Below are 27888 nucleotides of genomic sequence, written 5' to 3' on the forward strand. Positions count from 1 at the left end.
AACAGTGGCCTCTTTTCCCTGCACCATGAGGTAAAGTAATGGCTTTTTTGAATCCTTTTTTAAGGAAAGGAAGGGAAAGGCAAATGGAAAGGCAAAGGGAAGGCAAAAGGAAAAGCAAAAGGAAAGGGAAATAGAAAAGGAAAGGGAATGCCTTCTTGCCATGTTGTTGCCACAGAGAGGACACCATGTTATGCTGCTGCTGCAGTTTCCGGTGCAAACCGCTCAATGCTCGTGCACGGTCCCTCGTGCCAGTGTTACTGTGCTGTTCATCAATGAGCAGTGGGGAGTTATTTATCAGGCCAACAGGTATGAGGCATTGAAGTGAATGGCAGTGATACTGTACAACAGCATGTAGAAGTATGTTGTGTGTAATGCAATACTTTTGCATCCCTTTTTAACAAGCAGTGTTCTCATGTATTTGTTCTCGGTTTCCACACTTCCACAGCTCCAGCACCATCTGAGCGGAGAGTGTTACCTTCAGTTCGCTAAGGGCTTCTAGCAGAAGACTATAACTGCATTTCATTCTATTGCTTTTTGTATATATAATCAGTCACGGCTGGCGACTGGGCAAAGTGGCAGGACACCTTAAGCACACCGCCCCTCTCTGCAGCGCTGCAGGCACAGGCTCCCAGCCTGCCTTGCCGCCAATCATGATGCTGCTCAGAGAGCTCCAAGGCAGAGTGGGAGCCTGTACCTGCTCTCTCCAGCCCGGCAACACAGTGCTGGGATGGAGAGAGCCCTGTGCGCATGTGTGTTTGGCCGGCCCAAGTCAGCCGGCCAAACATACATGTGCACTGAGGGGAGTGCTCTGTGCACGCCCCTCCATTGCTGTCATCCCCCGCGGCCCACCCCTTTAAAAATAAAACAATAATAACATTGATTATCATTGTTTTATTTTCAAAGCCTTGCAGCTGCTGCTGCTGGACCCTGTATATACTTGTAATCATTTAATAGAAATTTAGTACGTTTAGTTCATAGTAGGCAATGCTACTAGTCAGAGTCTCACATCTCTAGGCCACATGAGGCCATCAAAGCAAATGGTTGTTAAAAGAAAAACAATACCTATGTAATTATTTGTCCATCAATGTATAACAACCAACATTCACTGGATCAATACATGTTTTGCCCTAATCAGAAGCTGAGCCATACATTCCTAAAACAGCCTTTGGAAACAACACTGAAATACACTTTAAAAAAGCACTGTCAATTGAATAGGTCTTGGCAAGGTAGGGTGTTGGTTAATTTTATTTATTTATTGCAAACGTATGCTAGAAAGCATCTACCCTGTTCTTTAAAGTTATACACAATAGTTTTTGTTAATTTAAATTGTTTTATTGCAGACACATGGCTGTCAAGTTTAGGCAGTGGCATCATTTTTTTACTTTTATTTTTGTGGGATGTGTTTGCAATAAAAAAAGAAAAACAATCCATCGTACCTGCTTGCCAAGGACAGCCGCATTGGCTTTGTCAATGCTCGTTATGGTTAGTTCTATCATGAAAAACAATTATCACCAAACACGCTTAGTGTATCACTTATGCACCTAGGAATGGGGTTTCTGCGGGGTCCCTCTGAAGGCAAGGCATGGACTCATCACACGGTACACATTGCTTACTTGTCACTCCAATGCCTTTGCACCTGTGGGAGGCTTGGGTTCCTCACCCATGGGGGGCTACACTGTGTTGCTTTTACTATGCTTCAGAAGAAACACTTCCTCTGTTCCTGACTACCCTGTTTGACTGGTTATTTGCAAGTACATATTTTCTTACCAGTGACATCCACCAGCTTAGAAACGTTGAATAGAACGATGTTGCAATTGACCTGAAGGTGTTCTGGTGGAGGAGCTGTCAGAAAAAACAGATCTGTGTCAGGACTTTACCCAACATTTATCAGGGCACATTGTTAGAGCTGCAGATCTGACAGTGTGTGATACTTTTTGAACTGCATATACCTATCTACAGGAGTAAAGAGAAACAAAATGGAAGCCTTAATTCCCTTCTTGGCCAGGCTTGTGTCCCATCTCTGTGTTAAGCTTCCGCTACTGACTGCCATGTTTGCAAAACATAGGAACGTTCCAGACATTAACACCATGGCACTGTATATAAGATAATAGTGCAGTATCTGGATTACATATCTTTGAACTAATCACATACTTTCACTGGTTCCTGCATACTCCTTGCATCTCCTGTTCTTAATACAGTGGCTTGCAGCTCTTGGAAATGCCACGTCTCTTAAACCCCCCTCCAGTTCCGTCGCCTAGACAAGCACAGAGGCAGATACGGCTTCCACCAGGATGCCGGCGATAGAGCCTTGCTTCACCCAGATTTCCAAGTAAGATGGAGAATGAAGTAAGGCTGGATGGTGTGAAGCTGTTGGTATTCACTGCTCCTGGTCCTCAAAGTCCAAGCCATCTTAATGCCAGGTCCACCTTCAGCATTCAAGACAAGGTAGGTCTAAGCATGTGGTGAGGGTGCTAGTTGTTCAAGCAGAAACCTGAGCTTAATAACCACCAGCCTCCACTTTAACACTGCCCAAGGCAAGCTACGGGGAAAGGGATCATTCCTCACTGATGTTCGAAGACTGTCCGGCCACTGCTCTGGCCAGCAGACAAGTGCTCCAACACCACTCCGCGCAAGCTGTACGGGCCCTGGTGGGCAACATACTACCACAGTTAACATCCCCAAGTTTACACTAAATCAGAAAGATTACAGGCTACTTCTGTTTCAGTCGTCTCAATGAATTCTCTGCACTACCATAGGTAACTGCTGGTTACTCCGGACTGGACCCTTGTGGCCTAAACTGTTTTGAACAAGGTCATTCTTGCAAATACAAAACTGGTGCTACCACATTACAGGAAGAGTATTCATCTGATAGCGGACAAATGGCCAAATCAGTATACCTAGTTCTATGAATGCTTACAGCCAAACATGCACAAGAGATGGGCCGCCTTGTTAGAGAAAGGCATTTTCACACTCAAACGTTTGCCCAGGAGCATGTAGTGCCCTCCCCCGACATTCTGTCTCACTACAATTTAAGCACAAAGTGAAGCACAGAATGAGGGAATTATAGTCCCCATCTATTGGTACATTAATTGTTCATTACAAATTGTTCATTTTTAAATTTGTCCTCCCGTGATCATCATTAAAATAATGAAACAGTCGTACGTGGACTTCTAAGTGAGCAGGTTAATTTGGCCGGCCGGCTGGCCGAGACTTGCCAAACTGACGTGCACTTAGAACTCTCCACACGGCTGTGTTGCACAGCTGGGTGGAGACCAAGAGAAGTCTCTCACTCCCTCCCTGATGGGCGTTTCTGCCCACTCAGGCCAATTCCGGCGGTACTGGTAACAGCATGATAGAAGCATCAGGATTGGGTGGGGAGAGGATGAAGAAGACAGGAAGAATCGAGGCGGCAGGTACATTTTTTTTTTTTATTATTGGTTCCCCTTCCACCCCACCACTCTGTGTGCTGATCCCCGCCCCCCACCCCTTCCTGGCAGCAGCAGCTACTAGTTTTCGCATTCCTGGTCATGCACTGAATTTCTGCGTCCACAATAGACGCATTTGGAAATGCAGCATTCAACGTTTTATGAGAATAAAAAAAAAAAAAGATATATTGTAACCTTGCTTTTGTGCAAGAGCAGAGACCACAGGAAGATGCACCCAGGAGCTGCAGCGGGAGCAGGAGTCACAGAAACCATTTTTCAGGAGCTGCAGAGCCCACTGTATCATTGAGTATAAACACTACAGGCCCCACTGACTATTGCACAGGAGTTGTACAGGCTGCAGGAACCAATGTGCGCGATCAGCAAGTGGCACCGGGTACACCGTGCAAGGGACACATATGCAACATGGGCCAATATTCAGGTGACATGTGAAACCCATGTTGCAGGAGCAGTAAATGGCACAGGGTATAATGTGCAAGGGGCACACATGTATCATGCACCAATCCTGAGGTGCCACAGGAAACCAATGTGCAGGAGCAGCAACTGGGATAGTGTTTAATGTGACGGGCCACAGATGCAGCATGGACCAATATTCAGGTGCCACAGGGAATCAAAGTGCACAATAACTAGCGGCACAGGGTCAATTATCAGGGGGCCACTGATGCAACAATCCATCAGTACTCAGGTGCCACATGAAACCAATGTGCAGAAGCAGCAAGTGGCACAGGGTCCAATGCACAAGAGCCACAGATGTAAAATGGACCAATACTTAGGTTCCACAGGAAACCAATATGGAGGGGCATTGAATGGCACACGGTATAATCTGCAAGAGTCACAGATGCAACATGAACCAGTACTCACTTGCCACAGGTAATCAACGTGCATGAGGAGCAAGTGGCACATGGTACAATGTGTAAGGGCCACATGTGGAAGATGAATCAATATTCGCGTGCCATTGAAACCAATGTGCAGGACCAGCAAGTAGGACATGGTATAATGTGTAAGGGACACACACAACATGCACCCTTACTCAGATGCCACAGGAAACCAATGTACAGGGAACTCAAGTGGCACAGTGTCCAATGTGCAAGGGACACAGATGTAACTTTATCCGATGTGCAAGGTACACAGATACAACATGTACCAATGTTCAGGTGCCACAGGAAACTAATGTGCACAAGCAGCAGATGGCATGGGTCCAATGCGCAAGGGCCGCAGATGTAACATGGCGCAATATTCAGGAGCTCAAGGTGCTACTGAGCAAGGGCGGCAGTGGCCACAGGGGCAACGTAAAGGGTTTGTAGGGGAAAAAGTGTCATGTATAGAGCCCTCGTGGAGATCTGCAAAGATGCATAGTAGAGGTGGATGAGCTACTTGCTCTGGTTCAGCTCGCGGTCCTATAGGGCATTCGAGCCCAAAAAGATCCAAGCTTGCAAGTGGATTCTGCCCAGCACCCATGCTAAAACCTCATGCACAAATAAATAAAAACAAAGCAGTGACCTTTGATGTAAAAAAGAGAGTGGCTGAATTTCACAATGTAAAACCAGAAAACCTGGGGTCAATCCCAGCTTCCCCGCTGGACAAAATTGCTTGATTCTTGGCAAATATTTTACTTCACCAAGCTTCCTTTTTCTTCATTATCAGAGATGACAGCACATTCATGGGGGTTTAGGACGTGCACTGTACAAAAACCTCTGGTGTCTGATTAATAGAAAAAAGTGTCTCTTAATTCCCTAACCACATTGTCATCAGGGAGGAACAGGGAGCATGAATGCTTCCACTTTAGGCTTAAAAACTATCACTTTTAATAAATGCCTCTCAAGGTCGCGATATAATCTGATGTACTGAGGGGAAACACTTTTGCATGTTAAAGAAATACATCATTTTAGGTCTGGAGTTAGTCACGACCTTTTAATTATACTTAAATTATTTGTATAACATAGTTACTTAAAGGGGCTTACAGCCAGCTCTCTTCATCAATTGGTTTCCTCTTGTGTCATTCACATGTTCTTTCCATGCACTACAGGATACAGCACAGGGAAATGGGTCAGCCCTCTTCAGCCACTGAATAACTTCACTTTGAGTAACTCCATTTTGCTCTTTCATAAAGAGTGCAACCACATGCACGCAAGGTAGCTCCCTGAGGTGCCACTGTTTTTCTTGTTTGTTTTTATTTTATTATTACTTCAGCGTTGCCTTTGTATTTAGAGCCTGGTGTGATGGCAGAATGATTTCTACCAGCCCTTCATGTTGCTTGGATGTGAGCAGATGGCACTCTCCAGCTGTACTGGTTCCTGTCTCCTGCTAATGATGTTGTAAATTAATTATGGAGTGGCCTTTGTTTATCTGAGTGCTGCTGTTTCACAGCATACTAGATTGTCTCCATGTGAAACTGTTCTTTATCAAGTTAGCCTTTTTTAGATTATATTCAATGAAGTGCATTTATAACTAAACTCCTGTATCTCGCGCTGGTGTGCAGGTTAGTTGACTACAGTTATTCTTGCAAACCAAATGAGCCTGTATGTCCTACATGTATGGATTTCTAGTTTGCTTTCAGTGCTCTTGTATGTTACTCTTTTAAATTTTATATTTGTTAAACTGAAGCTGTGCTTTTTAATCTATCTCTATCTATTTATCTATGAAACACTATCCATACAGCCTCTCCAGATATCACTAAACCACACTGTTTCGGGCTATCTTTGCAAGCCCATCTGTTTATCTATCTTTTCACCTTCTCTTTCTATTTGTGATAAAGGTTTACAAAACAATTACAAAAAAGCATTACAAGTTAAGAGGCTGGCAGACAACGCCAGATCAATTGTCTTTATTAGGTCTGCTGTTAGCCAAGACCTTTTGGTTTTACTAAAATTATCTGCACAACATAATTCGCTCTAGGGGTTTTCACCCAGACGTCATCCACTAGTTTAAATTTGGAAAAGACTTTATCATATGACACATGTAGTTCTTTTTCCCCCCTTTTAACATAGTTTTATTGCCATTTTGCATTTAAAGCACGTGCTAAGGGACATAGTGCCAAGCCAGATCCTTGGCACTCTTGTTGGCATGTTCATCTCTAACACACAGCGATGCAAGGTACACAATGTTTTAAGACCTACAGGAACTCCACAGAGACATCGATAGATGTGCAGCTGCTTCAGGGGACTCATGGGCCAAAGATCAGGGAACGAAGCCTGAAGAAGACAATGTGCTGGGCCCTCAAGGGTGAAATATATTAAACACATTTAGAAGAAGCCTTACCAGATGGGTGAGACAACGGCTTTAGATGCGTACGCCGCGGAACAGGAGGCGGAGCCTGGGGGTGAGGAAACTCACTGTACCTGGAATGATCTGCGCTTGTGTCATTGAATGAAGGCAGGACCTCCAAATATTCATGGTCATCTAGAGAAACATAGGAATAATATTGTTATAGAAAAAAATACATTGGCAAGTGCAGGGTATCCAAAAAAGTTGACAGTGTTTAATGTGAAGGACCACAGATGCAGCATGGACCAATATTCAGGTGCCACAGGGAATCAAAGTGCACAATAACTAGCGGCACAGGGTCAATTATCAGGGGGCCACTGATGCAACAATCCATCAGTACTCAGGTGCCACATGAAACCAATGTGCAGAAGCAGCAAGTGGCACAGGGTCCAATGCACAAGAGCCACAGATGTAAAATGGACCAATACTTAGGTTCCACAGGAAACCAATATGGAGGGGCATTGAATGGCACACGGTATAATCTGCAAGAGTCACAGATGCAACATGAACCAGTACTCACTTGCCACAGGTAATCAACGTGCATGAGCAGCAAGTGGCACATGGTACAATGTGTAATGGCCACATGTGGAAGATGAATCAATATTCGCGTGCCATTGAAACCAATGTGCAGGACCAGCAAGTAGGACATGGTATAATGTGTAAGGGACACACACAACATGCACCAATACTCAGATGCCACAGGAAACCAATGTACAGGGAACTCAAGTGGCACAGTGTCCAATGTGCAAGGGACACAGATGTAACTTTATCCGATGTGCAAGGTACACAGATACAACATGTACCAATGTTCAGGTGCCACAGGAAACGAATGTGCACAAGCAGCAGATGGCATGGGTCCAATGCGCAAGGGCCGCAGATGTAACATGGCGCAATATTCAGGAGCTCAAGGTGCTACTGAGCAAGGGCAGCAGTGGCCACAGGGGCAACGTAAAGGGTTTGTAGGGGAAAAAGTGTCAGGTATAGAGCCCTCGTGGAGATCTGCAAAGATGCATAGTAGAGGTGGATGAGCTACTTGCTCTGGTTCAGCTCGCGGTCCTCTAGGGCAATCGAGCCCAAAAAGATCCAAGCTTGCAAGTGGATTCTGCCCGGCATCCATGCTAAAACCTCATGCACAAATAAATAAAAACAAAGCAGTGACCTTTGATGTAAAAAAGAGAGTGGCTGAATTGCACAATGTAAAACCAGAAAACCTGGGATCAATCCCAGCTTCCCCGCTGGTCAAAATTGCTTGATTCTTGGCAAATATTTTACTTCACCGAGCTTCCTTTTTCTTCATTATCAGACATGACAGTACATTCATGGGGGTTTAGGACGTGCACTGTACAAAAACCTCTGGTGTCTGATTAATAGAAAAAAGTGTCTCTTAATTCCCTAACCACATTGTCGTCAGGGAGGAACAGGGAGCATGAAAGGTTCCACTTTATGCTTAAAAACGATCACTTTTAATAAATGCCTCTCAAGGTCGTGATATAATCTGAGGTACTGAGGGGAAACGCTGTTGCATGTTAAAGAAATACATAATTTTAGGTCTGCAGTTAGTCACAACCTTTTACTTTCACTTAAATTATTTGTTTAGCATAGTTACTTAAAGGGGCTTACAACCAGTTCTCTTCATCAATTGGTTTGCTGTTGTGTCATTCACATTTTCTTTCCATCCACTACAGTATACAGCACAGGGAATGGGTGAGCCCTCTTCAGCCACTGAATAACTTCACTTTGAGTAACTCCATAGATGTGCAGCTGCTTCAGGGGACTCATGGGCCAAGGATCAGGGAATGAAGCCTGAAGAAGACAATGTGCTGGGCCCTCAAGGGTGAAATACATTAAACACATTTAGAAGAAGCCTTACCAGATGGGTGAGACAACGGCTTTAGATGCGTACGCCGCGGAACAGGAGGCGGAGCCCGGGGGTGGGGAAACTCACTGTACCTGCCATGATCTGCGCTTGTGTCATTGAATGAAGGCAGGACCTCCAAATATTCATGGTCATCTAGAGAAACATAGGAATAATATTGTTATCAGAAAAAAATACATTGGTAAGTACAGGGTATCCAAAAAAGCTGACTTCTGCTGGTGTTTATAGCTGAGTGTGTGAGGTTACAGCATCAGTGAAATGGACGGATGGGTTGTGGTAGTGGGGACTGGGGTGGGTTGGTGTTTATGTCAGGGTGTGTGAGGTTACCTTTCAGTGCTCGGGTGTATAGCCAAATGGGTCTTGTTGCTGCTCATAACTGGGGTTTAAACCTTAGAGTGTGAGGTTACTGTTAATTGATCAGTAATATAGATGTGTCTGAGCTTGCTTTCTGGTGCAGAAGGCTCTGCACAGCTGCTTCAGGTTACTGTCAAGTGACGGGGTTTATATTCAGGTTTGTGAGACTACTGCCAAGAGCTTAATTTTATACACTATTGTGTGACGTTACTGGCCAGCATTTGCGCATTATGCCAGTGCGTGAGCTTACTGTCCTGCAATGGTGTACAGACCTGCAGGCAAGATCATGCCCCAATGCTGGGGATTAGAGCTGATCAGATGAGGTTAATGCCTGTTGCCAAGGTTTATGGATGTGTGTTGTCTGTGTGTGAGAGTTTACTGGTCCGTCTATGAGCACACACCTATGTGTGAGATTAGTGCCCAGTGCTGGTGTACACACCTGAAAGCAAGATCACTGCCCAACGCTGGGGATTGTGGCTGACTGGATGGGGTTACTGCCTGGTGCCAAGGCCTATAGCTGGGTGTTGTCTGGGTGTGAGAGTTTACTATGCTGCGTTGGTGTTTACAACATGTGGAGTTACTGCCCAGTGATAGTGTACTGGGCTGCATGCATGATGATCCCTACCAAATGTTGGGGGTTATAGCTGAATGGACAAGGTTATTGTGTGGTTTCAAGGTTTATGGCTTTATGTTGTCTGTATGTGAGAGTTGACTTTTCAGTGTTGGGTTTGCAGTATGTAAGGGAACTACACAGTTTTGGAATTTGAAGTTGAGAAGGTAAGCTACTGCATGTGAGGTTACTCCCTAAAAGAATATTATTTACACCTATTCAAACCAAGGTCTTAACATCCTTGCAGAGAGGTAACACACCAACTAACATGATCTTACATGTGGACAACAACAGTCATACACTGTGTAGGAAGTTGGCTCTGTATATACTATCTCAAAGTGAGAGATAGTGTGCACAGAGTCCAAGGGTTCCCCTTAGCGGTTGATAGTGGGAATAATAGATAATACTAATGCTCTATTTGTGGTAGTGTGGTCCAGCAGTAGGCTTATCAGAGGGTAGTGTTAGCATTTGTTATACACACAGGCAACAAATGGGAACACACACTTAAAGACTTAACTAAAGGCCACTAGGTTTTTATATAGAAAAATATTATTTTCTTAATTTATTTTAGAACCACAAGATTCAGAATCAAGTAAGTACATAAATTGTAAGGTACTTGTCATAGGTAAATATAGAACTTTGAAGGAAAACAGTAATGTACACAGTTTTGGCAAAAATGGCAATAAGCTATTTTAAAAGTGAACACTGCAAAAATCAACAGTTCCTGGGGGAGGTAAGTACAATTTAGTGTAGCCGGTAATTAAAACACTTACAAGTTCAGGCTCCGGGGCATAGGCAGCCCACTGTTGGGGGTTCAACTCAACCCCAAACACCCAGCAGCAGCAACACAGGGCCGGTCAGGTGCAGAGGTCAAAGAGGGGCCCAAATAACATGGGCGCCTATGGAAACTAGGGGTGCTCCGGTTCCAGTCTGCTAGCAGGTAAGTACCTGGGTCCTCGGGGAGCAGACCCGGGGGGTTTTGTAGAGCACCGGGGGGTCCCAAACAGGCACACAAAATACACTCTCAGCGGCACAGGGGCGGCCCGGTGCAGTGTGCTAAGTAGGTGTTGGGTTTTGAATTGGTTTCAATGGAGGGACCCGGGGGTCACTCTTGCGATGCAGGCAGAGCATAGGGAGGCTTCTCGGGCCAGCCACCAACTGGGCAACGATGAGGGTCGCCTGCTGGTCACTCCTGCACCGGTAGTTGGTTCCTCTCGGGCCTGGGGGCTGTGGGTGCAGTGCTTCTTCCAGGCATTGGGTTCTTTGTTACTGAGCAGCAGCGGTCAGGGGGATCCTCTGGGTTCTCTCTGCAGGCGTCGCCGTGGGGGTGCAGGGAGGTCATCTCAGGGTGTCCACGTCTTGGGAGATGCCTGCGGGTCCTCGCTGCAGTGTTGGTTTCTCTGGGCTCGAGCCGGGGCCGTTGGGTGCAGAGTGTTCGGGACTCGCGCTTCAGGAGTGAGGCAGGAGTCCCTTTAAAGATGGTTTCTTTGTTGTTTGGACAGAGCCGCTGTCCTCTGGAGTTTCTTGGTCCTTTGGGTTGCAGGGCAGTCCTTTGAGTCGGCAGAGGTCGCTGGTCCCACTGGATGCGTCGCTGTTGCAGGTTCTTTGAGTCTGAAGACAGACCGGTAGGGCTGGGGCTAAGTCAGTCGTCGTCTCCATTGTTTCTGCGGGGCTTTCAGGTCAGCAGTCCTTCTTCTTCTTTTGGTCATCAGAAAATTTGTTTTCCTGGGTTTAGGGTCGCCCCTAAATACTAAATTTAGGGGTGTGTTTAGGGCTGGAGGGCAGTAGCCAATGGCTACTGCCCCGGAGGGGGGTTTCACCCTCCTTGTGGCTCCTCCCTTTGGGGAGGAGGGTACATCCCTAATCCTATTGAGGGAAATCCTCCAAAGCAAGATGGAGGATTTTCTAAGGAAGGGGTCACCTCAGCTCAGGGGCTGTCCTGGCTGGAGGGTGACTCCTCCTTGTTTTTCTCATTATCTCCTCCGGACTTTCCGCCAAAAGTGGGGGCTGTGTCCGGGGGGCGGGCATCTCCACTAGCTGGAGTACCCTGGGGCATTGTAACACGAAGCCTGAGCCTTTGACGCTCACTGCTAGGTGGTACAGTTCCTGCAGGGGGGAGGTGTTAAGCACATCCACCCAGTGCAGGCTTTGTTTCTGGCCTCAGAGAGCACAAAGGCTCTCACCCCAGGAGGTCAGAAACTCGTCCCTCAGTGGCAGGCTGACGCAGACCAGTCGGTACTGCACTGAAGGTTTGGGTAAAGTACAGGGGGCATCTCTAAGATACCTTCTGTGTGCATTTTGTAATAAATCCAGCACTGGCATCAGTGTGGATTTATTATTCTGAGAAGTTTGATACCAAACTTCCCACTATTCAGTGTAGCCATTATGGAGCTGTGGAGTTTGTCTTGACAAACTCCCAGACCATATACTTAATATGGCCTATGTACTTACAATGTCAATGAATGGACTTAGACACTGTAGGGCATATTGCTCATGCAGCTATGCCATCACCTGTGGTATAGTGCACCCTTCCTTAGGGCTTTAAGGCCTGCTAGAGGGGTGACTTACCTATGCCACAGGCAGTATTTTGTGTGCATGGCATCCCCAGGGGATGCCATGTCGACTTTGCCTTTTTCTCCTCACCAACAAATGCAATCTGCAATGGCAGTGTGCATGTGTTAGGTGACAGGTCCCTTAGGGTGGCACAACACATGCTGCAGCCCTTAGGAACTTTCCCTGGTCACATGGCCCTTGGTACCACTGGTACCTTTTACCAGGGACTTATCTGTGTGCCAGGGGTGTGCCAATTGTGGAAACAATGGTACATTTTTAAGTGAAAGAACACTGGTGCTGGGCCTGGTTAGCAGGATCCCAGCACACTTTTCAGTCAAGTCAGCATCAATATCAGGCAAAATGTGTGTGGGGGGGGGACTGCAACAAGGAGCCATTTTCCTTCACACCATCATGAATGAACCTGCATGTGGAGAAAATCTCCATCAACTGCCCTAACTAGGAACCTCAAAAAGGGCAGGCAGACATACTCAACCAGCTAAATCAAAGTAAAATCTAGATCCCTAAAACAGATAAAATCAGTTTATTTTATCCTTTTAAGTTTGGAGGCAGTGGCAGAATTAGTCTTGGTATGTAAAACTTTGGGGTATCCCATTCCTTCTTGTCTAGCTAAACCAATCTGCCCTTTTCTCTTCCTGCATTGAAAGAAGACCACAAATTCCTCTCTGGACGGGGGTGACATTCATGCATCCTTCAAAAGGGCAATTATCAGACCTATTGTAAAAAATTCCTAAGTTGATCTGGAAAGAATGATCAGATCTAATGCAAAGAATTCCTCAGTTGATCTTAAAAAAAATGATCAGATCTACTTTAAAGGATTCCTAAGTTGGTCTGGAAAAAATATGGAAAACTACCACAGTGTCTCTGGCTTCCCATTCCTAGCCATAATTCTTCAGAAATGTGTGGCCTCTAAACTTAACTAACATATTTATTCTAAGTCTTAGTTTAACCTTTGCCAATTGGGATCCCAACATGGCCATGTTACAGAAACTAAAATATTCAACAATGTTATTGACGCTTTTCAGGTGCTCAATAAAGGTGACGCTTGCCTATTGAGTCAACTGGGCTTATAGGCATTATTTGATACAGTTCACCATAAAACATTAAGTAAAGTGCTCTCAGTGGATTTGGATTTGGTGCTGCAGTCCTACAATGATAAAATCAGACAAAACAGAGTTCCTCATTATCAGCTCTCACACTAACAATAGCACAGTTACCTCCTGCCAATGTCAACATCAGACTGTCCACTAATATTGTATTTAGCACTAAAAACCTTATTCAGCATTTGATAGATGTGGCAAATACGCCAAGAAGCAGAGGATGTCTGATTTACACTACTTAAAGTGTTTTTAAGCTTCATACACTCTAGGCTTCATTCTTGACAATAAAGTAGGTAAATTTGCAACAGCACGATAATGGAATAAACAAAAGTGCTAGCCACCAACTAAAGCTTCTAAAATCTAATAAATCTTTTAAACCCAAGGATGATCTCAAACAGGAGGTACATGTCGTAATCATCTTCTACTTTGTCTCTGGGATGTTCAGTCTCACAGGTCGTCCTGAAATTCATATAGCTCCTATCAGGGCAGTGGCCAGAATGATTTCTTGCACCAGGAAATATGACCATGTGGGCCCCATATCAAGCATGGTGCACATTCACATCAGGCTGCATTTTTCACAATGCCCTAAATGGGTTGCACCATGATAATCGACATGAACATATTATTTTCCTCTTTCTCCTCTAACATAGCTTCCTGCTTGCTGAATTTCTCTTGTCCAGCCCTTGCCTACCTACTTCCTACCTATCCTTAGCCCTTCATTCCGGGCACTCTACTTTGTTCCCTACCTACAAACTGTCAGTGATCTTCACAGCAAATCAATACATAGAACTGTACGAGTCCTTTTTATCTTAATGATGAATATTTTAATATTTTCCCCTGAACCTAGTGATGTACCGAGTTCCACCTCCTCTCTCTGGAAAGCTGTGTTATATATGCATGTGATAAAATATCACTGTTGTGCACTTAGGGATATTGGAAGCCACAGAGGAATTCCTTTATAAGTCATGGACCTCCTAAATGACTTGCAATATCCTTCTAAGGTACGGCTGAGCATTTAGTTTTCCATACAATACATAGTCAAGCACCACTCTTCTCACAAAAGCTTAAATCCTTGGTGTTTTGCTCCTTCCTGTGAAAGAGTCAATATGTTTGCAAATGTGAAAAATAAAAGTGGAATCTCTAGTGCAAAATTAAATACATGAAAAATCAGTTAATTATCTCAAGCAAAAACATATTAGAATCAGTTTAATTTACATCAAGTTAAAAATGAGCTGTAGCTTAGGATGAGTAGTAACATGCAGAGAGATTCTTTCTTTCCTGTAATGAAGTATAGTGTGCAAAAAAGAAACATTACCAAAATTAGCCCCTTTCTGCTGATCACTCTTCATTTTAGTAAAACAGATTATAAGAATGATACTTCAGTTTTTGTAAACTGCAGCTGTAATGATGCTCCATGACCTGCCTTGACTGCTGGCAGCAGATATTATGAGGTCACAAGCCAACATAAATAGGTTATCACAGTTAAGGATCAATCAATCAATCAATCAATCATAAGATATATAAAGCGCACTAATCACCCGTTAGGGTCTCTAGGCACTGGGGGTGGGGGGAGCTACTGGTCGTATAGCCATGTCTTTAGGTGTTTCCTGAAAATTAGGAGGTCTTGGGTCTGGCGAAGGTGGAGCGGTAGGGAGTTCTAAGTCTTGGCGGCCAGGTGGGAGAAGGATCTTCCTCCGGCGGTGGTGCGGCGGATGCGGGGAACGGAGGCGAGGGCGAGGCTGGCGGAGTGAAGGTTGCGGGTGGGGGTGTGGAAGGTGAGTCTTTCGTTGAGGTAGGTTGGGCCTGTGTTGTGGAGGGCCTTGTGTGCGTGAACGAGGAGTTTGAAGGTGATCCTCTTTGGTATTGGTAGCCAGTGTAAGTCTCTGAGGTGGGGGTGATGTGGTGGCGGCGAGGGACGTCCAGAATGAGTCGGGCGGATGCGTTCTGGATTCTTTGCAGCTTTGTTTGGAGTTTGGTTGTTGTACCTGCATATAGGGGGTTTCCTTAGTCCAGTCGGCTGCTGACCAGGTCGTGGGTGACAGTTTCCCTGGTTTCGACGGGAATCCACTAGAAGATTTTCCGGAGCATGCGGAGGGTGTTGTAGCAAGAAGAGGAGATGGCGTTGACCTGCTGAGTCATGCTGAGTGTGGAATCCAGGATGAATCCCAGGTTGCGTGCGTGGGTGGTGGGAGGTGGTGCGGATCCTAGGGTGGTGGGCCACCAGGAGTCGTTCCATTCTGAGGGGTTTGCTCCGAAGATGAGGATCTCTGTCTTGTCTGTGTTTAGTTTGAGGCGGCTAGCTTCCATCCAGCTGGCGATGGCTTGGAGTCCGTTGTGGAGGTTGTTTTTTGCAGCTGTAGGGTCTTTTGTGAGGGAGAGGATTAGCTGAGTGTCGTCTGCATAGGAAATTATCTTGATGTGGTGTGTTCGTGCGATGTTGGCGAGTGGGGCCATGTACACGTTGAAAAGCATGGGGCTGAGAGATGAGACTTGGGGGACACCGCAGATGATACTCGAGGCTTCTGATATGAATGGTGGGAGGCGGACTCTCTGGGTTCTGCCTGTAAGGAATGAAGAGATCCAGTTGAGTGCTTTGTCGCGGATTCCGGCGTTATGGAGGCGTGTGCGGAGAGTGTGATGACAAACCGTGTCGAAGGCTGCGGAGAGGTCCAGGAGGATGAGTGCTGTTGTTTCTCCTTCGTCGAGCATGGTCCTGATGTCGTCTGTGGCAGCGATGAGTGCGGTCTCGGTGCTGTGGTGTTTGTGGAATCCGGATTGGTAGGTGTCGAGTGCCTTGCTGTCTTCCAGGAATCGGGATAGTTGGCTGTTCACGATTTTCTCGATTACTTTGGCTGGAAATGGGAGGAGGGAGATTGGTCGGTAGCTCTTCAGGACGTCTGGGTCTGCCTTAGGTTTTTTCAGCAGGGCGTTGACTTCTGCGTGTTTCCAGCTTTCTGGGAAGGTGGCTGACTTGAAGGAGCTGTTGATGGTGTTGCAGAGGTGGGGAGCGATGATGATATTTGCATTATTGAAGATATGGTGTGGGCAGGGGTCCGATGGTGATCCGGAGTGGATGGAGGCCATGGTGTTGGCGGTGTCGTCTTTGATGACGGGGGTCCAGTTGTGGAGGAGGTGGATGTCGCTTGGGGGATTGGGTTCGTGGGTGTTTGTATTCAGCTGGTGGGTCTGGTGGTTGAAGCTGTTGTGGATTTCTTCTATCTTTCGACGGAAGTGGGTTGCAAGTAAATTGCAGAACTCCTGTGATGGCGGAGGTTCGTTGGGGCAAGTCTTGGGGGCGGAGAGCTCTTTGATCATGCCGAAGAGCTCTTTACTGTTGTGAGCGCTGGTGTCAATGCGGTTTTTGAAGTGGGTCCCTTTGGTGGTGCGGATCACTTGGTGATGTTTGCGTATGGCATCCTTGAATGCGAAGTGGTTGGAGTTGGTAGGTTCGCGGCACCAGGTTTTTTCCAGTCTGCGACATAGCCATTTGGATTCCTGTAGGTCTGGGGTGATCTATGTCATGTTCTTCTTACAGATCACTAGAAACATCACAACTAGATTGTATTCAGAGACAAGTTTATGCACATAGGCTTTAGGTTTCTATGTATTGTAGCCTGAGATGAAACCTTTGTTGTACATGCCCATGACTCTCAACACATTAGACTTCCACTCTGAATCTTTTCTGCAATAATGGACAATGCTTAGCTGCCCAACCTTAATGTTAACATCCCAAACTCTTCTTCTTGCGCTTTTCTTTCTCTCATCCTCACTGCCAGCTGTAAAAACATCTCACAGACAATTCCTTGGAGGAAAAAAGTAATTGAGTAGAAAGTAAAATAACAACTACTCCCTCTTGCAGGTAGGCTTCAACTAACAACACAGCTCCCTACTTCCTTCATTCCAGATGTAATGGGATTTTCAAGGTGATAGGATGTCACAGCAAAATGCTCTGAAGAACACCAGGACTACTTTCTGCTAAATAAATCAAATCAAATCAAATCATCAAATAAATAAACTTACCATGGTGGGAGTACAACTGAGTGTGGGAGGTTATAAGTATGTGAGGTTCCAGCTCCGTCAATGTAAGTGTGTGAAGCACTTTAAACTCTAGAGAAGAAATAGATTGTTCTTACCTAGAGGCAGGTGCGTTTCTGGAGACCTTCCTTTCTCACCAGGCTGGGTGGGACGTGAAGCTAATTTCGGAGTAAGATGTTCCTTGAATTCTTGGTCATTGATTTCCTTTTGGAAGGCCGGAGGAAGTCCAGCAGCCCCTTCAGACTCAATTCCATCATTGTCGTAGAGTCCATAGACTTTGGTAGATTCTCCTTTAAAAAAAAAGCAGGTAATTATTCTTGGCACCTCAGCATATGCCTGGACTCACAGTGCTGCAAAGGAGGCCTTTAGGATCTAAAGCTCAACTTGGAGAATTGCACAAAGGTCATCCCTTTGGAAAGGCAGGTAGAGCTTGGGGGCATTAGAAAAATGTCAGGTTAAGCACACAACTGATTCAGTCCTGCCAGTCATTCATAGCATGGCCTTTTGAGAAGCTTCCCAATATCTCTCTATACCTAACCTGTGGAAGAGAAAGTTGAAACAAATTCAAAATCAAAGGCCATGAGGGAGCACTTCACTCACTTTGCGCTGACTTATCATTGGTGGGGGCAATGTTGGGGGTCCTCGGTCCCTTGTTCGGGATGTAGAAATATCGGCAACAAAACTCCATCGTGATGCAAGATCTGTAAATAAAAGTGGTAACTTGAGGTCAGAGATACCTTTGTGCAGCCAGTGTTGGAGCAGCTTGTATGCCCACAGTTAGAATCTGTTCCAGGCCAACAGGGCAATACTGAACATCAAGCAGGGACAGAAAGGCCTAGACCATGAATGGCCACTTATGAAAATGTCATAGGCGGAATGACATCCCGCATTACTTAACTGCCTGATGACATCACATGGTTTAACTCTCGCTTCCAATAAGAGCTTTGAATGTGCGTTTGAGCGGATAAGGGAAGGGTATGCAGCGGAAATGACAGAAAAACACCATAGCTTTTTCATCAGTGCTTACTTTATGTTCCAACCCTTTACTCATGATCCCTCACACTCTGGGTGTCAATGCCAGAGGTACCAGAGAGCACGTCTAGTGTAAAAGATACTCCAAATGAGCGGAGTTAAATAAATATTTAATTTATTGCTGCCATTCTGTTCAAAGATGCTGCTACTGCCTCTCTAACTGTCCTTAATTTAAAGCACAAACAATCTAAACACATTCAATCTAACTTAATAATTACATAAGAATCAATTTGCAATAAATCGTAGGCACATAAAAGCACGGCGGATAAGATTGTTTGACACTGGCATGTCCGTTTGGCACTGTATATTATTAAACTACTGTGTTTCTAATGAACCCTTTGTTTCTCTTTTAGGTTCCTGTACCACAAAGTTAACATAGTTTAACATAGCTGTGAGGATTAGGTATGATTTTTTGAGGTCCAGACAAATCGCACCAAGAACTTTATAGACTTACTTTTAGAGAGAAACATGTTGACCTTCTATAATTAGGGCAATGTAGGGATGTCCAACTCTTCCCGACACATACATGATCCCTAGACTATAGGGTTCACCAACACTACATTGTGATTACGGTAAGACAGACATTCTTACTTCCCCTTTACTGATTTGTTTTTAATCTTGACAGAGGCCCATATTTTCAATAAAATTATATTTCATTATGGGGTCCTACTAGTCAATTTTAACAGTTCAAATCACCAAATCCCACATTATTGCATTCACCTATGGCAATTTTCTACAAAAGATCTCTGGTAAAGAGCCCCCACGAGGGGCCCGTCTGATATTGCAGTGCCGGTCTGACGAGGAGCATAGCCCGATGATGAAGCATGTCACCAATAGGTGAGTGAGGGCACTTGTTCCTGAATTAGGTTACCCAAAGGGAATGTTCTTGATCTCTCCTGTATTAGAGGAAGATCTATATTGTAACATTCCATTTGGAACTGTGCATCCTTTTTTCTAGATAAGATTGTTTACACACTAATTCTTCCAACGTTTTAGGTTTAATCATCTTGCTGTCAAACCTTCCCATGGTAACACCAGTTTCACAGTTCGAGGATTCTGCAGACGTTTTTTCCACTCCCTCCTGGCCACGTACAACTGCGTCAGATTGACCTTCTACATACTGGTTCTCATTAACACAAATGTCACTACTCTCACTCAAGCGATTTCCAGACTCATTGCACTCTTCCGCACAACCGTCAAACCCCCCAAACTACTTCCAATCCATTTTACTCATAGGGACAGCATCATCTTACTCTTGAATGTTTAAAGCTAACTGGCTCTTCTATCAAACCCTGCCATCACTCAAAAAGGTTGCATTACATAATACTATTGCAATTTTAAGGGACTCCTTTCCTTACTTTCTTAACCTTCTTCACTCTAACCAATTGCACTTCCTCCAGCTCAATCGACTTCACCCCATGTTTAACATCATAGTATTTCTTGTACACAGATTGTGTCTTCCTGACATTATCCCAAGTTGTTTCTGGTGAACACTTAGACGACCTAGACTTTCACATTGACTCGTAGGTATCCTTGGTAAATGGCGTTCTTCCCTTCATGATTGCAAAAGGCAAGAATCTTGTAGCTTTAATAGATGTACCTGTATGCCTGTACTATCTTTTTCACCCCATCTTTCAATTTAAGTTACTGTTCCTTGCCAAGTATATAGTTCCTTTTATTGCTGCACTAAAACTCCAAGGAGGATGTAGTACAGCAGTCCGAGCGACCGCCTGGGGAGCTAGAGATCCTGGTTTGATTCTCTGCATCAGCACAAAATTCTGTGATTCTGGGCAAATCACTAAGGCCCTCATTACAACTTAGGCGGTCTTGTAGAAAGACCGCCGATGCTGCGGGCGCCACTATACCGCCAGTGCTGGTGGTATTGATGGCTCCCTATTATGAATTTTCTGCTGGCCCAGCGGAAAAGTCACATCAACATTGTAGCCAGCTCATAATAGAGCCGGCGGCAATGTTTATGTGCAGCGGGTGCAGCAGCACCCATCGTGCATTTCACTGCCCGAAATTCGGGCAGTTAAATGCACAATGGGGCTGTGCCTGGGGGCCCCCGTACTGTCCATGCCAAGTGCAGGGGCCCCCAGGGGCACCCCGAGTCCCCCTTACCGCCAGCCTTTCCATGGCAGTGTTTACCATCATGGACAGGCTGGCGGTTGGGTACTCATAATCCCCAGGGCAGCAGTGCCTGACCGCTGCCCTGGGGATTATGACCGCCTGGCGCAAGCCTGGCGGTAAATTGCAGGGGCCGGCGGTATGGCTGTGGCTAATGCGCCACGGTCATAATCCACTGGCGGTACATCGCCAAACTGTTGACGGTGTTACCGCCGGCTGCCAGGGTTGTAATGAGGCCCTAAATCTCCCCAGGCCCATGGACAGCGCCTTGAGACCCACACAGGTGATAAGCTGCCCTATATAAATCTATGTTTCATTTCATAAACCTCTCGCAATGCATCAATTTCCTGCAAATTCATAAACTGATGTGGTTTTGCGTAGAACCCCATTTCTACAAAAAAATTCTTCCCCACAGTCGGACTAGAATTGGGACCCAATATCACCTTTACTTTTGAGTAAGCTCTCTCTCATAATGACATTATCTAAACTTTTTACCATAGCTTAATCTTCAGCTTTCTTTACTGCCTCCAGCTCCAGCCATTTTATAAACTAGTCCAATAAAACATTAATATACATCAACTCCTTGTGATCTCTGTGCAATATGTCCATGATATGTATTCCCAACACATGCTAGGAAACTTCATGGGACATTAGGGACGCCTGATGGTAACCTGAGTTCTGGTATCAGAATTATCACATTCCACAAACTACCTATTTAGTTCTGCTTCTACATCTCTTCCTGGCCACCAATATAGCTCTTTAATTCTATGGCTCCTAGATGCCATTCATGATATTAATTTCAAATCTTTCCTCTCAACCTTTGTTGAGGCGCTACCTGGCCATCTCTGAACAAAAACCTTTAGCTCATGTTTGCTCATCTTTGACTTCTAATTACCCTCTCACTCCCTTACTCACAATATTTTTACGAGGCCGACCTTCATTTATATATTTCTTCACTTCACCCATCCCTTCCTTTCAAACAATCTTCATTTCTTTACAGCACATCCAAGCACCCTAGAAATCATTCCAATCTTTTCTGAGAATCTCTTTTTTTAAAATAATGACACACTAATTAATAAATATATTATTTTATATTTTATCCCTGGAACATACTGTACTTGTAATCACAGTTATGCAACCTCATGGAGAGAGGGGCAATATGTGGCGATACTTTGGACAATCCACACACATTCGTGAGTGAATCATGGTCACATCTTAACATCACTAGCATTCCCTAAATAGACCAACGGAAGTAGGCCAACCTCCTCATATGCATGCCAAAGTTACTCTTTCCTTAACTAAACAATGCTTGTGTGGGGGTTAAATGAACAGGATGCAACAACCAGCAGAGCCATCAATCAATAAAAAAATGCGTAGAGCGCGCTACTCACCCGTGAGGGCCTCAAGGCACTGGGGAGGGGTGGGGGGAGATGGAAGTCGGGGGGGCAGGGAGGGTCACTGATCGAACAACCATGTCTTGAGGTTCTTTCTGAAGACCAGGAGGTCTTTGGTTTTGCGAAGGTCGGTGGGGAGGGAGTTCCAGGTTTTGGGGGCAAGGTAGGAGAAAGACCTGCCTCCTGTGGTGGTGCGTTGGATGCGGGGGACTGTGGCTAGGGTGAGATCGGCTGATCGGAGGTTGCATGTGGGAGTGTGGAAGTTAACTCTTTCATTGAGGTAGGTTGGGCCGGTGTTGTGGAGGAATTTGTGTGCGTGGATGAGGATCTTGAATGTGATTCTCTTGTCTATGGGGAGCCAGTGAATAGACTTAAGGTGTGGTGAGATTCGTTCGTGGCGGGGGAGGCCAAGGACGAGGCGTGCAGCTGTGTTCTGGATTCTCTGGAGCTTGCGTTTGAGTTTGAGTGTGGTGCCGGCGTAGAGGGCGTTACCGTAGTCCAGTCTGCTGCTGATGAGTGCGTGGGTGACTGTCTTTCTGGTTTCTGGGGGAATCCATTTGAAGGATTTTTTTTAGAGTGCGGAGTGTGTGGAAGCAGGAGGAGATTAGAGCATTGATTTGCTGTGTCATGGAGAGGGAGGGGTCAAGGATGATGCTGAGGTTGTGTTCGTGGTTTGCAGGGGTGGGTGCGGGTCCTGGGGTGGTGGCCCACCAGGAGTCGTCCCATGTGGTTTTGTTGGGGCCGAAGATGATGATCTCGGTTTTGTTTGAGTTGAGCTTGAGGTGGTTAGTGGTCATCCAGTTGGCGGTGTCGAGGAGAGCGGCGTGTAGGTTGGTTTTGGCAGTGGTGGGGTTGCGGGTGAGGGAGAGGATGAGTTGGGTGTCATCTGCGTAGGAGAGGATAGTGATTCCATGTGCTCGGAGGATATTGGCTAGGGGGATCATGTAGATGTTGAAGAGTGTGGGGCTGAGAGAGGACCCTTGGGGGACTCCGCAGGTGATCTTGGTAGTGTTGGAGTGGAAGGGTGGAAGGCGGACTCTCTGGGTCCGGTCGGTGAGGAAGGAAGTGAGTCAGTCTAAGGCTTTGTGGCAAATTCCTATGTTGTGGAGGCGTGTGCGGAGTGTGTTGTGGCAGACGGTGTCAAAGGCTGCGGAGAGGTCTAGGAGGATGAGTGCGACGGTCTCGCCCTTGTCGACTTTGGTCCTGATGTCATCAGTGCATGCGATGAGGGAGGTTTCCGTACTGTGGTTTTTGCGAAACCCGGATTGTGAGGGGTCAAGAGTGTTGTTTGCTTCGAGGAAGTGGGATAGACCGGCGTTGACTAATTTCTCTGCAACCTTGGCGGGGAAAGGGAGGAGGGAGATGGGGCGGTAGTTGGAGAGGATCTCCGGGTCGGCTTTTTTTTTTTTTGGGAGAGCGGTGATTTCCGCGTGCTTCCAGGGATCTGGGTAGGTGGCAGAGTCGAAAGAGGAGTTGATTATGTTGTAGAGTATGGGGGCGATGGTTGGGCTAGCTTTGTTGTAGATGCGGTGTGGGCAGGGGTCGGAGGGGGAGCCGGAGTGGATGGAGTTCATGTTTTTTTCGGTTTCTTCGTATGTGGTGGGGGTCCATGTGGAGAGTGTGGTGGGGGGGTCATGAGTGTGTCGCGTGGGCTCTCATTATCCTAAATGAGACTACTGGATTTCTAGGCAGCAGGATTGATAAAGGTGTGGGGGACTGAGTCTGACCCACGTGTAAGGAACTCTGTCACCCTAAATCCGGTTTTTGCTCCGGCTAACTAGCAGTGCCTCATTTCTCCCACGGGGAAGAGATGATTAGGCAGCCGAGCGCATGACATCTTTGGAACTTCTCAGGGAAGTCGTGGTCACTCAGATCCAAACCAACTCTCTCATTTACAATATGATCTCATATACAAATGACAAAGACAGTATAAGTTTTATATAATGTTTTAATAAAACGACTGTATTTTAGTTAACAAGGCGTGAGCCGCAATAACCAGAACAATACAACACAGTAGGATTGAAATAGTCACCAGGAGAGTAAAACATAAGAACAAAGCTATCATAGTGCCTAACAGTTTCTACTCTCCCTCTGCTTGTTCTATTTAGAGCACAGCATGTTAAGCTTCTAGCTTGCCTTTCCGAATCACTGGGGAGACATCAGCCCTCATACCTGAGCAAAGGCCTGTGATCTGGTTCAGCATCTGCAACGAGGCAGTCAGCGTCTAGTTGTGGTTCCCTGGTCGGAATCTCCCTCCTCTGTGTATTGGGACAAGGAAGTGATTTTATAACTAACATGTCATCGTGATCACAAAATGTCCCTACGCAGGAATGCCAAATCTAAACTCCTACCACGTCTATCAGCAATGTACCAGACTGTATCCTTGACTGAAGCACAGAGTGAATATGTTATGGAGAACTCCAGTGCTGAAGTAGGCAAAACAGTGTGATATGAATAAAAAAACAACACCGTAGAACTGGCTATTTGAAAAATAACAGTACGAAGCCTAATAAAAAGCATTTAGAGCAAAGTGCACAGAGGCTCTAAGCTGCCAGAAAATGAATAAAACACATCCAGAGCAAAGTGCACAAAGGCCTAAAGCCTGAAGCTAATGCGCAAAGGATACGTAAAACTAACCACAGTACACCCTCCTCTTGTCGGTAACAAGTGGTTCCAATAATATAAAAGCATGCCCCAAATACAAACAATACATAAAACTATATATTTCGACAAGGTCAGAAGACAACAAAGTCATAAATTTAGGAAACATGTGACGATAAAGCCAAATTCAATAGAGTGTCAATTTTGCAGGAGAGAAAAAAATCCAATTGTCAGACAGAAGCAATAGAACGTAGGAGCTCCTCCACTTCGATATATGTTAATATCGGAAGATCCACGCCACAAAGTACCATGGAGCAGGTGTGTTCCAAAGCCCCAAAACCATCCAGGGAGGCACCCCGTGCAGGGCCAGGAAAGAGACAACACCATCTTCCTCCACGAAGGGAATCTCATAAACCGCCTCACGAAGCAAACGCAACCGTAGTGCACAAGTCTGGGAATGAGCCCTAATCGGGAACATCAACAGATCAGTTTCGACCACTGGATGGCGCTGCAGTGAGAGACAGAAAGCCAGTGCATGTTCAAACGAGCACCAAAGGCACCGAAACACGGGTTGCACACAATCCAAAACTGGTCGGAATGATAGAGACCAGTCACACTCCAAATGTCCCAGGAGTATTGCTCCAAAATGCTGCATCATGCGTTCACGACACAGCTGCGCTGACGGGAGCAGCAATATAGGATCTCGTCGTGCCATTGCGAAAAAATAGCAACAATCGCAAAACTCCAGCCAACAAAGCCAAAGTAATCAGGAAACCCCCAAAAATGCTTCCGAAAATAGAGTGTATAGCCGAAGGTATCAAACCGAATATGGAAGAGAAGGTGTGAGCAAAACCAACACCAACGGCTTTGAAAAAATGTGCAATACCAGCAGTGCTGGATGCATTAAATATACGTCCCACAAGTTCACCGAAGTGACTCGGAAAGTTAGTATTCAAAAGGGACTGTATCTCCGCCGATGACCTTGCCACCTGAAGTGCATAGGTCTCGCTAGCAGATGTAAGGGCCACATGCTTTTGAAACAATAAAGCTTTAAGCCGACTCAACTTGTCGAAATGAACCTTGGAAGTAGCAATATGAGGCCAAATGTCCGCTACCTCCCTAATTTGAGTGGGGGGAAATAACACATTCCCGCAGCACGTAACGGCCTTGTTGACAACGACAACATAAACTATTCCGGCACGCATGCCACAGCAGCGTTCGCTGTTAAGAACAATGTAACTGCCGTTAGAAAGCACCTGGAAAGTGTTTTTAATAACCGGGACTGGAACTCCCTTCAGATAACAAGCTAAGTTAGCAATCGAAGCGTTACACGCCCCGTGCAAGGACAGCTGTTTACAAACCATGGAATGGCTGACAGAAGCTTCGCATTCGCTACCTCTAAGAAAAACCTCCCTCAAACCATTAACACATCTGTATTGAAAGGGAAGCTCCCACACCTCGTGTATGTAACTGTCTCCCAATAGTTCATATCTACCCACCGGAATGTGCTTCAAACTAGAAGTAAATTGCAGAGTGGAGATGGGCAAATTAATAACCCCATGAATCAACCACTCAGCTGATGGAATCTCAGCCACCGTGAAAGGCAGTTTCTCCAATTTCTCAATATTCAACATAACATATGTCGCTTCCTTTTTAGCCATCAGCTGTTGTTGACGAGTCAAATTAAAGGAGACAAAGATCTCTCTGGCAAGAATGTGCTGCCATGGAACGCGACCTGCCTTCAAGGTCTGAAGAGTCCAACGCAGCTGCATGATGGACCGCGTCTGACTCTGCCCATGATATAAAGAAGACATGTCCGATTTAATAATGTCAATAGCAGAGGAAACAACGCTGTCAATCGTGTAAACACGGTCAGAAAGGGTATGCATGCCATTATCAACAACAGACAAAGGGGGTCATTCTAACCCTGGCGGTCCAGGACCGCCAGGGCTAAAATTACGGGGGCACCGCCAACAGGCTGGCGGTGCCCCGCTGGGCATTCTGACCGCGGCGGTTCGGCCGCGGTCAGAAGTGGAAAACCGGCGGTCTCCCACCGGTTTTCCGCTGCCCAAATGAATCCTCCATGGCGGCGCAGCAAGCTGCGCCGCCATGGAGGATTCTGACACCCCATACCGCCATCCTGTTCCTGGGGGTTCTCCCGCCAGGAACAGGATGGCGGTATGGGGTGTCGCGGGGCCCCTGGGGGCCCCTGCAGTGCCCATGCCTATTGCATGGGCACTGCAGGGGCCCCCGTAAGAGGGCCCCAAAAAGAATGTCAGTGTCTGCTTTGCAGACACTGAAATTCGTGACGGGTGCAACTGCACCCGTCGCACCTTCCCACTCCGCCGGCTCAATTCTGAGCCGGCGTCCTCGTGGGAAGGGTGTTTTGCACTGGGCTGGCGGGCGGCCTTTTGGCGGTCGCCCGCCAGCCCAGTGCAAAACCCAAAATACCCTCAGCGGTCTTTCGACCGTGGAGCGGTATTTTGGAGGGGGGAACTCTGGCGGGCGGCCTCCGCCGCCCGCCAGGGTGAGAATCACCCCCAAAGTCTGCATCAGGTTTTCCTGATCAATCTGCCTCAACCGGGCTGCAGCCTCCTGTTGTGAAAGCTTCCAAATCTCATTATAAACTTCGTATAAGAACCTTTTCTTCCGTGGTACCTTGGGACCTGACAAAAAATCTTGTAAATCAGTATCATTAGACAGTAACGTGAGATGTGACTTAACTGCATCCAGCGTGGATGACTTCAACCATTACTGACAAAGCTTCCCCACGCTGTATGTAGTTATAATATCAGCATGTTCTGGTGAAATGTAACGAGGGTCTGCCCTACTAGTCCTGAACCCCTCTGAAGAGGTGACAAAACGTTGATGACACTCATTAGTGTCTATAGGCCATAATAACCACCCGCCCGGATTTATCGATGAAGTGTTAAGCGTACCATTCTGGACCCAATGTGTAAATTCACTAAAAGTAGCATTCACATAGTGCTGCCAGTTGTTTAATTTGGAAGGGACAGGTATACTAGGCAAATTTAACTCTCTAATTGTCGCCAAGCCCAAACAGCTAGTCTGTTGTACTGTGTCATTGAGGAAAATCATCTGCACTGGGATAATACATGCTCTAAATAATGTGTCCCTGCCTTGCATCTGCCAATTTTTCGTACCCCAAACACTTTTCAAGTCAACAGTCTTAAACCAGTATTCATACCCCTCGACCGAAAGTTTAGATACAAACAAATTTGAATACAGTAATTTAGTATCGGTCAATAACATTTGCTTATTAGAATATGGAGTAACTTTAAAATAGTAAGACCTAGCATTTCGTTGATTATGCCCAGAAAAATATGCAAATTTATCATAATACATTTTTGAACTCCCTTGTGGAGGAGTCGAGCAATGTTCCCATTGCACATAATTAAATATGGACCCAGGGCTACTAGCTTTATGAATAAAGTGGTGTCCATAATAGTTGTAGCAAAAC

The 27888-nt window shown here is 45.9% G+C and overlaps 1 protein-coding gene across 2 annotated transcripts in view; it reads right to left on the minus strand.

Annotated features, from left to right (window-relative positions):
• Window positions 1-27888, minus strand: part of LOC138246342 (circularly permutated Ras protein 1-like) — a 214958-nt gene that overhangs the window by 118694 nt on the left and 68376 nt on the right. For both annotated transcript variants that reach the window (XM_069200855.1, XM_069200856.1), the window contains exons 2-6: window positions 17854-17954; window positions 17352-17543; window positions 8578-8718; window positions 6702-6842; window positions 1768-1842 (exon numbers count right to left, since the gene is read on the minus strand). In XM_069200855.1, coding sequence (XP_069056956.1) covers window positions 1768-1842; window positions 6702-6842; window positions 8578-8718; window positions 17352-17543; window positions 17854-17941 — 637 coding nt within the window. In that variant the 5' untranslated portion in view covers window positions 17942-17954. The remainder of the gene's footprint in view (window positions 1-1767; window positions 1843-6701; window positions 6843-8577; window positions 8719-17351; window positions 17544-17853; window positions 17955-27888) is intronic.

The sequence above is a fragment of the Pleurodeles waltl genome, chromosome 7, assembly GCF_031143425.1.
Source record: "Pleurodeles waltl isolate 20211129_DDA chromosome 7, aPleWal1.hap1.20221129, whole genome shotgun sequence".
Classification (NCBI taxonomy): Eukaryota; Metazoa; Chordata; class Amphibia; order Caudata; family Salamandridae; genus Pleurodeles; species Pleurodeles waltl.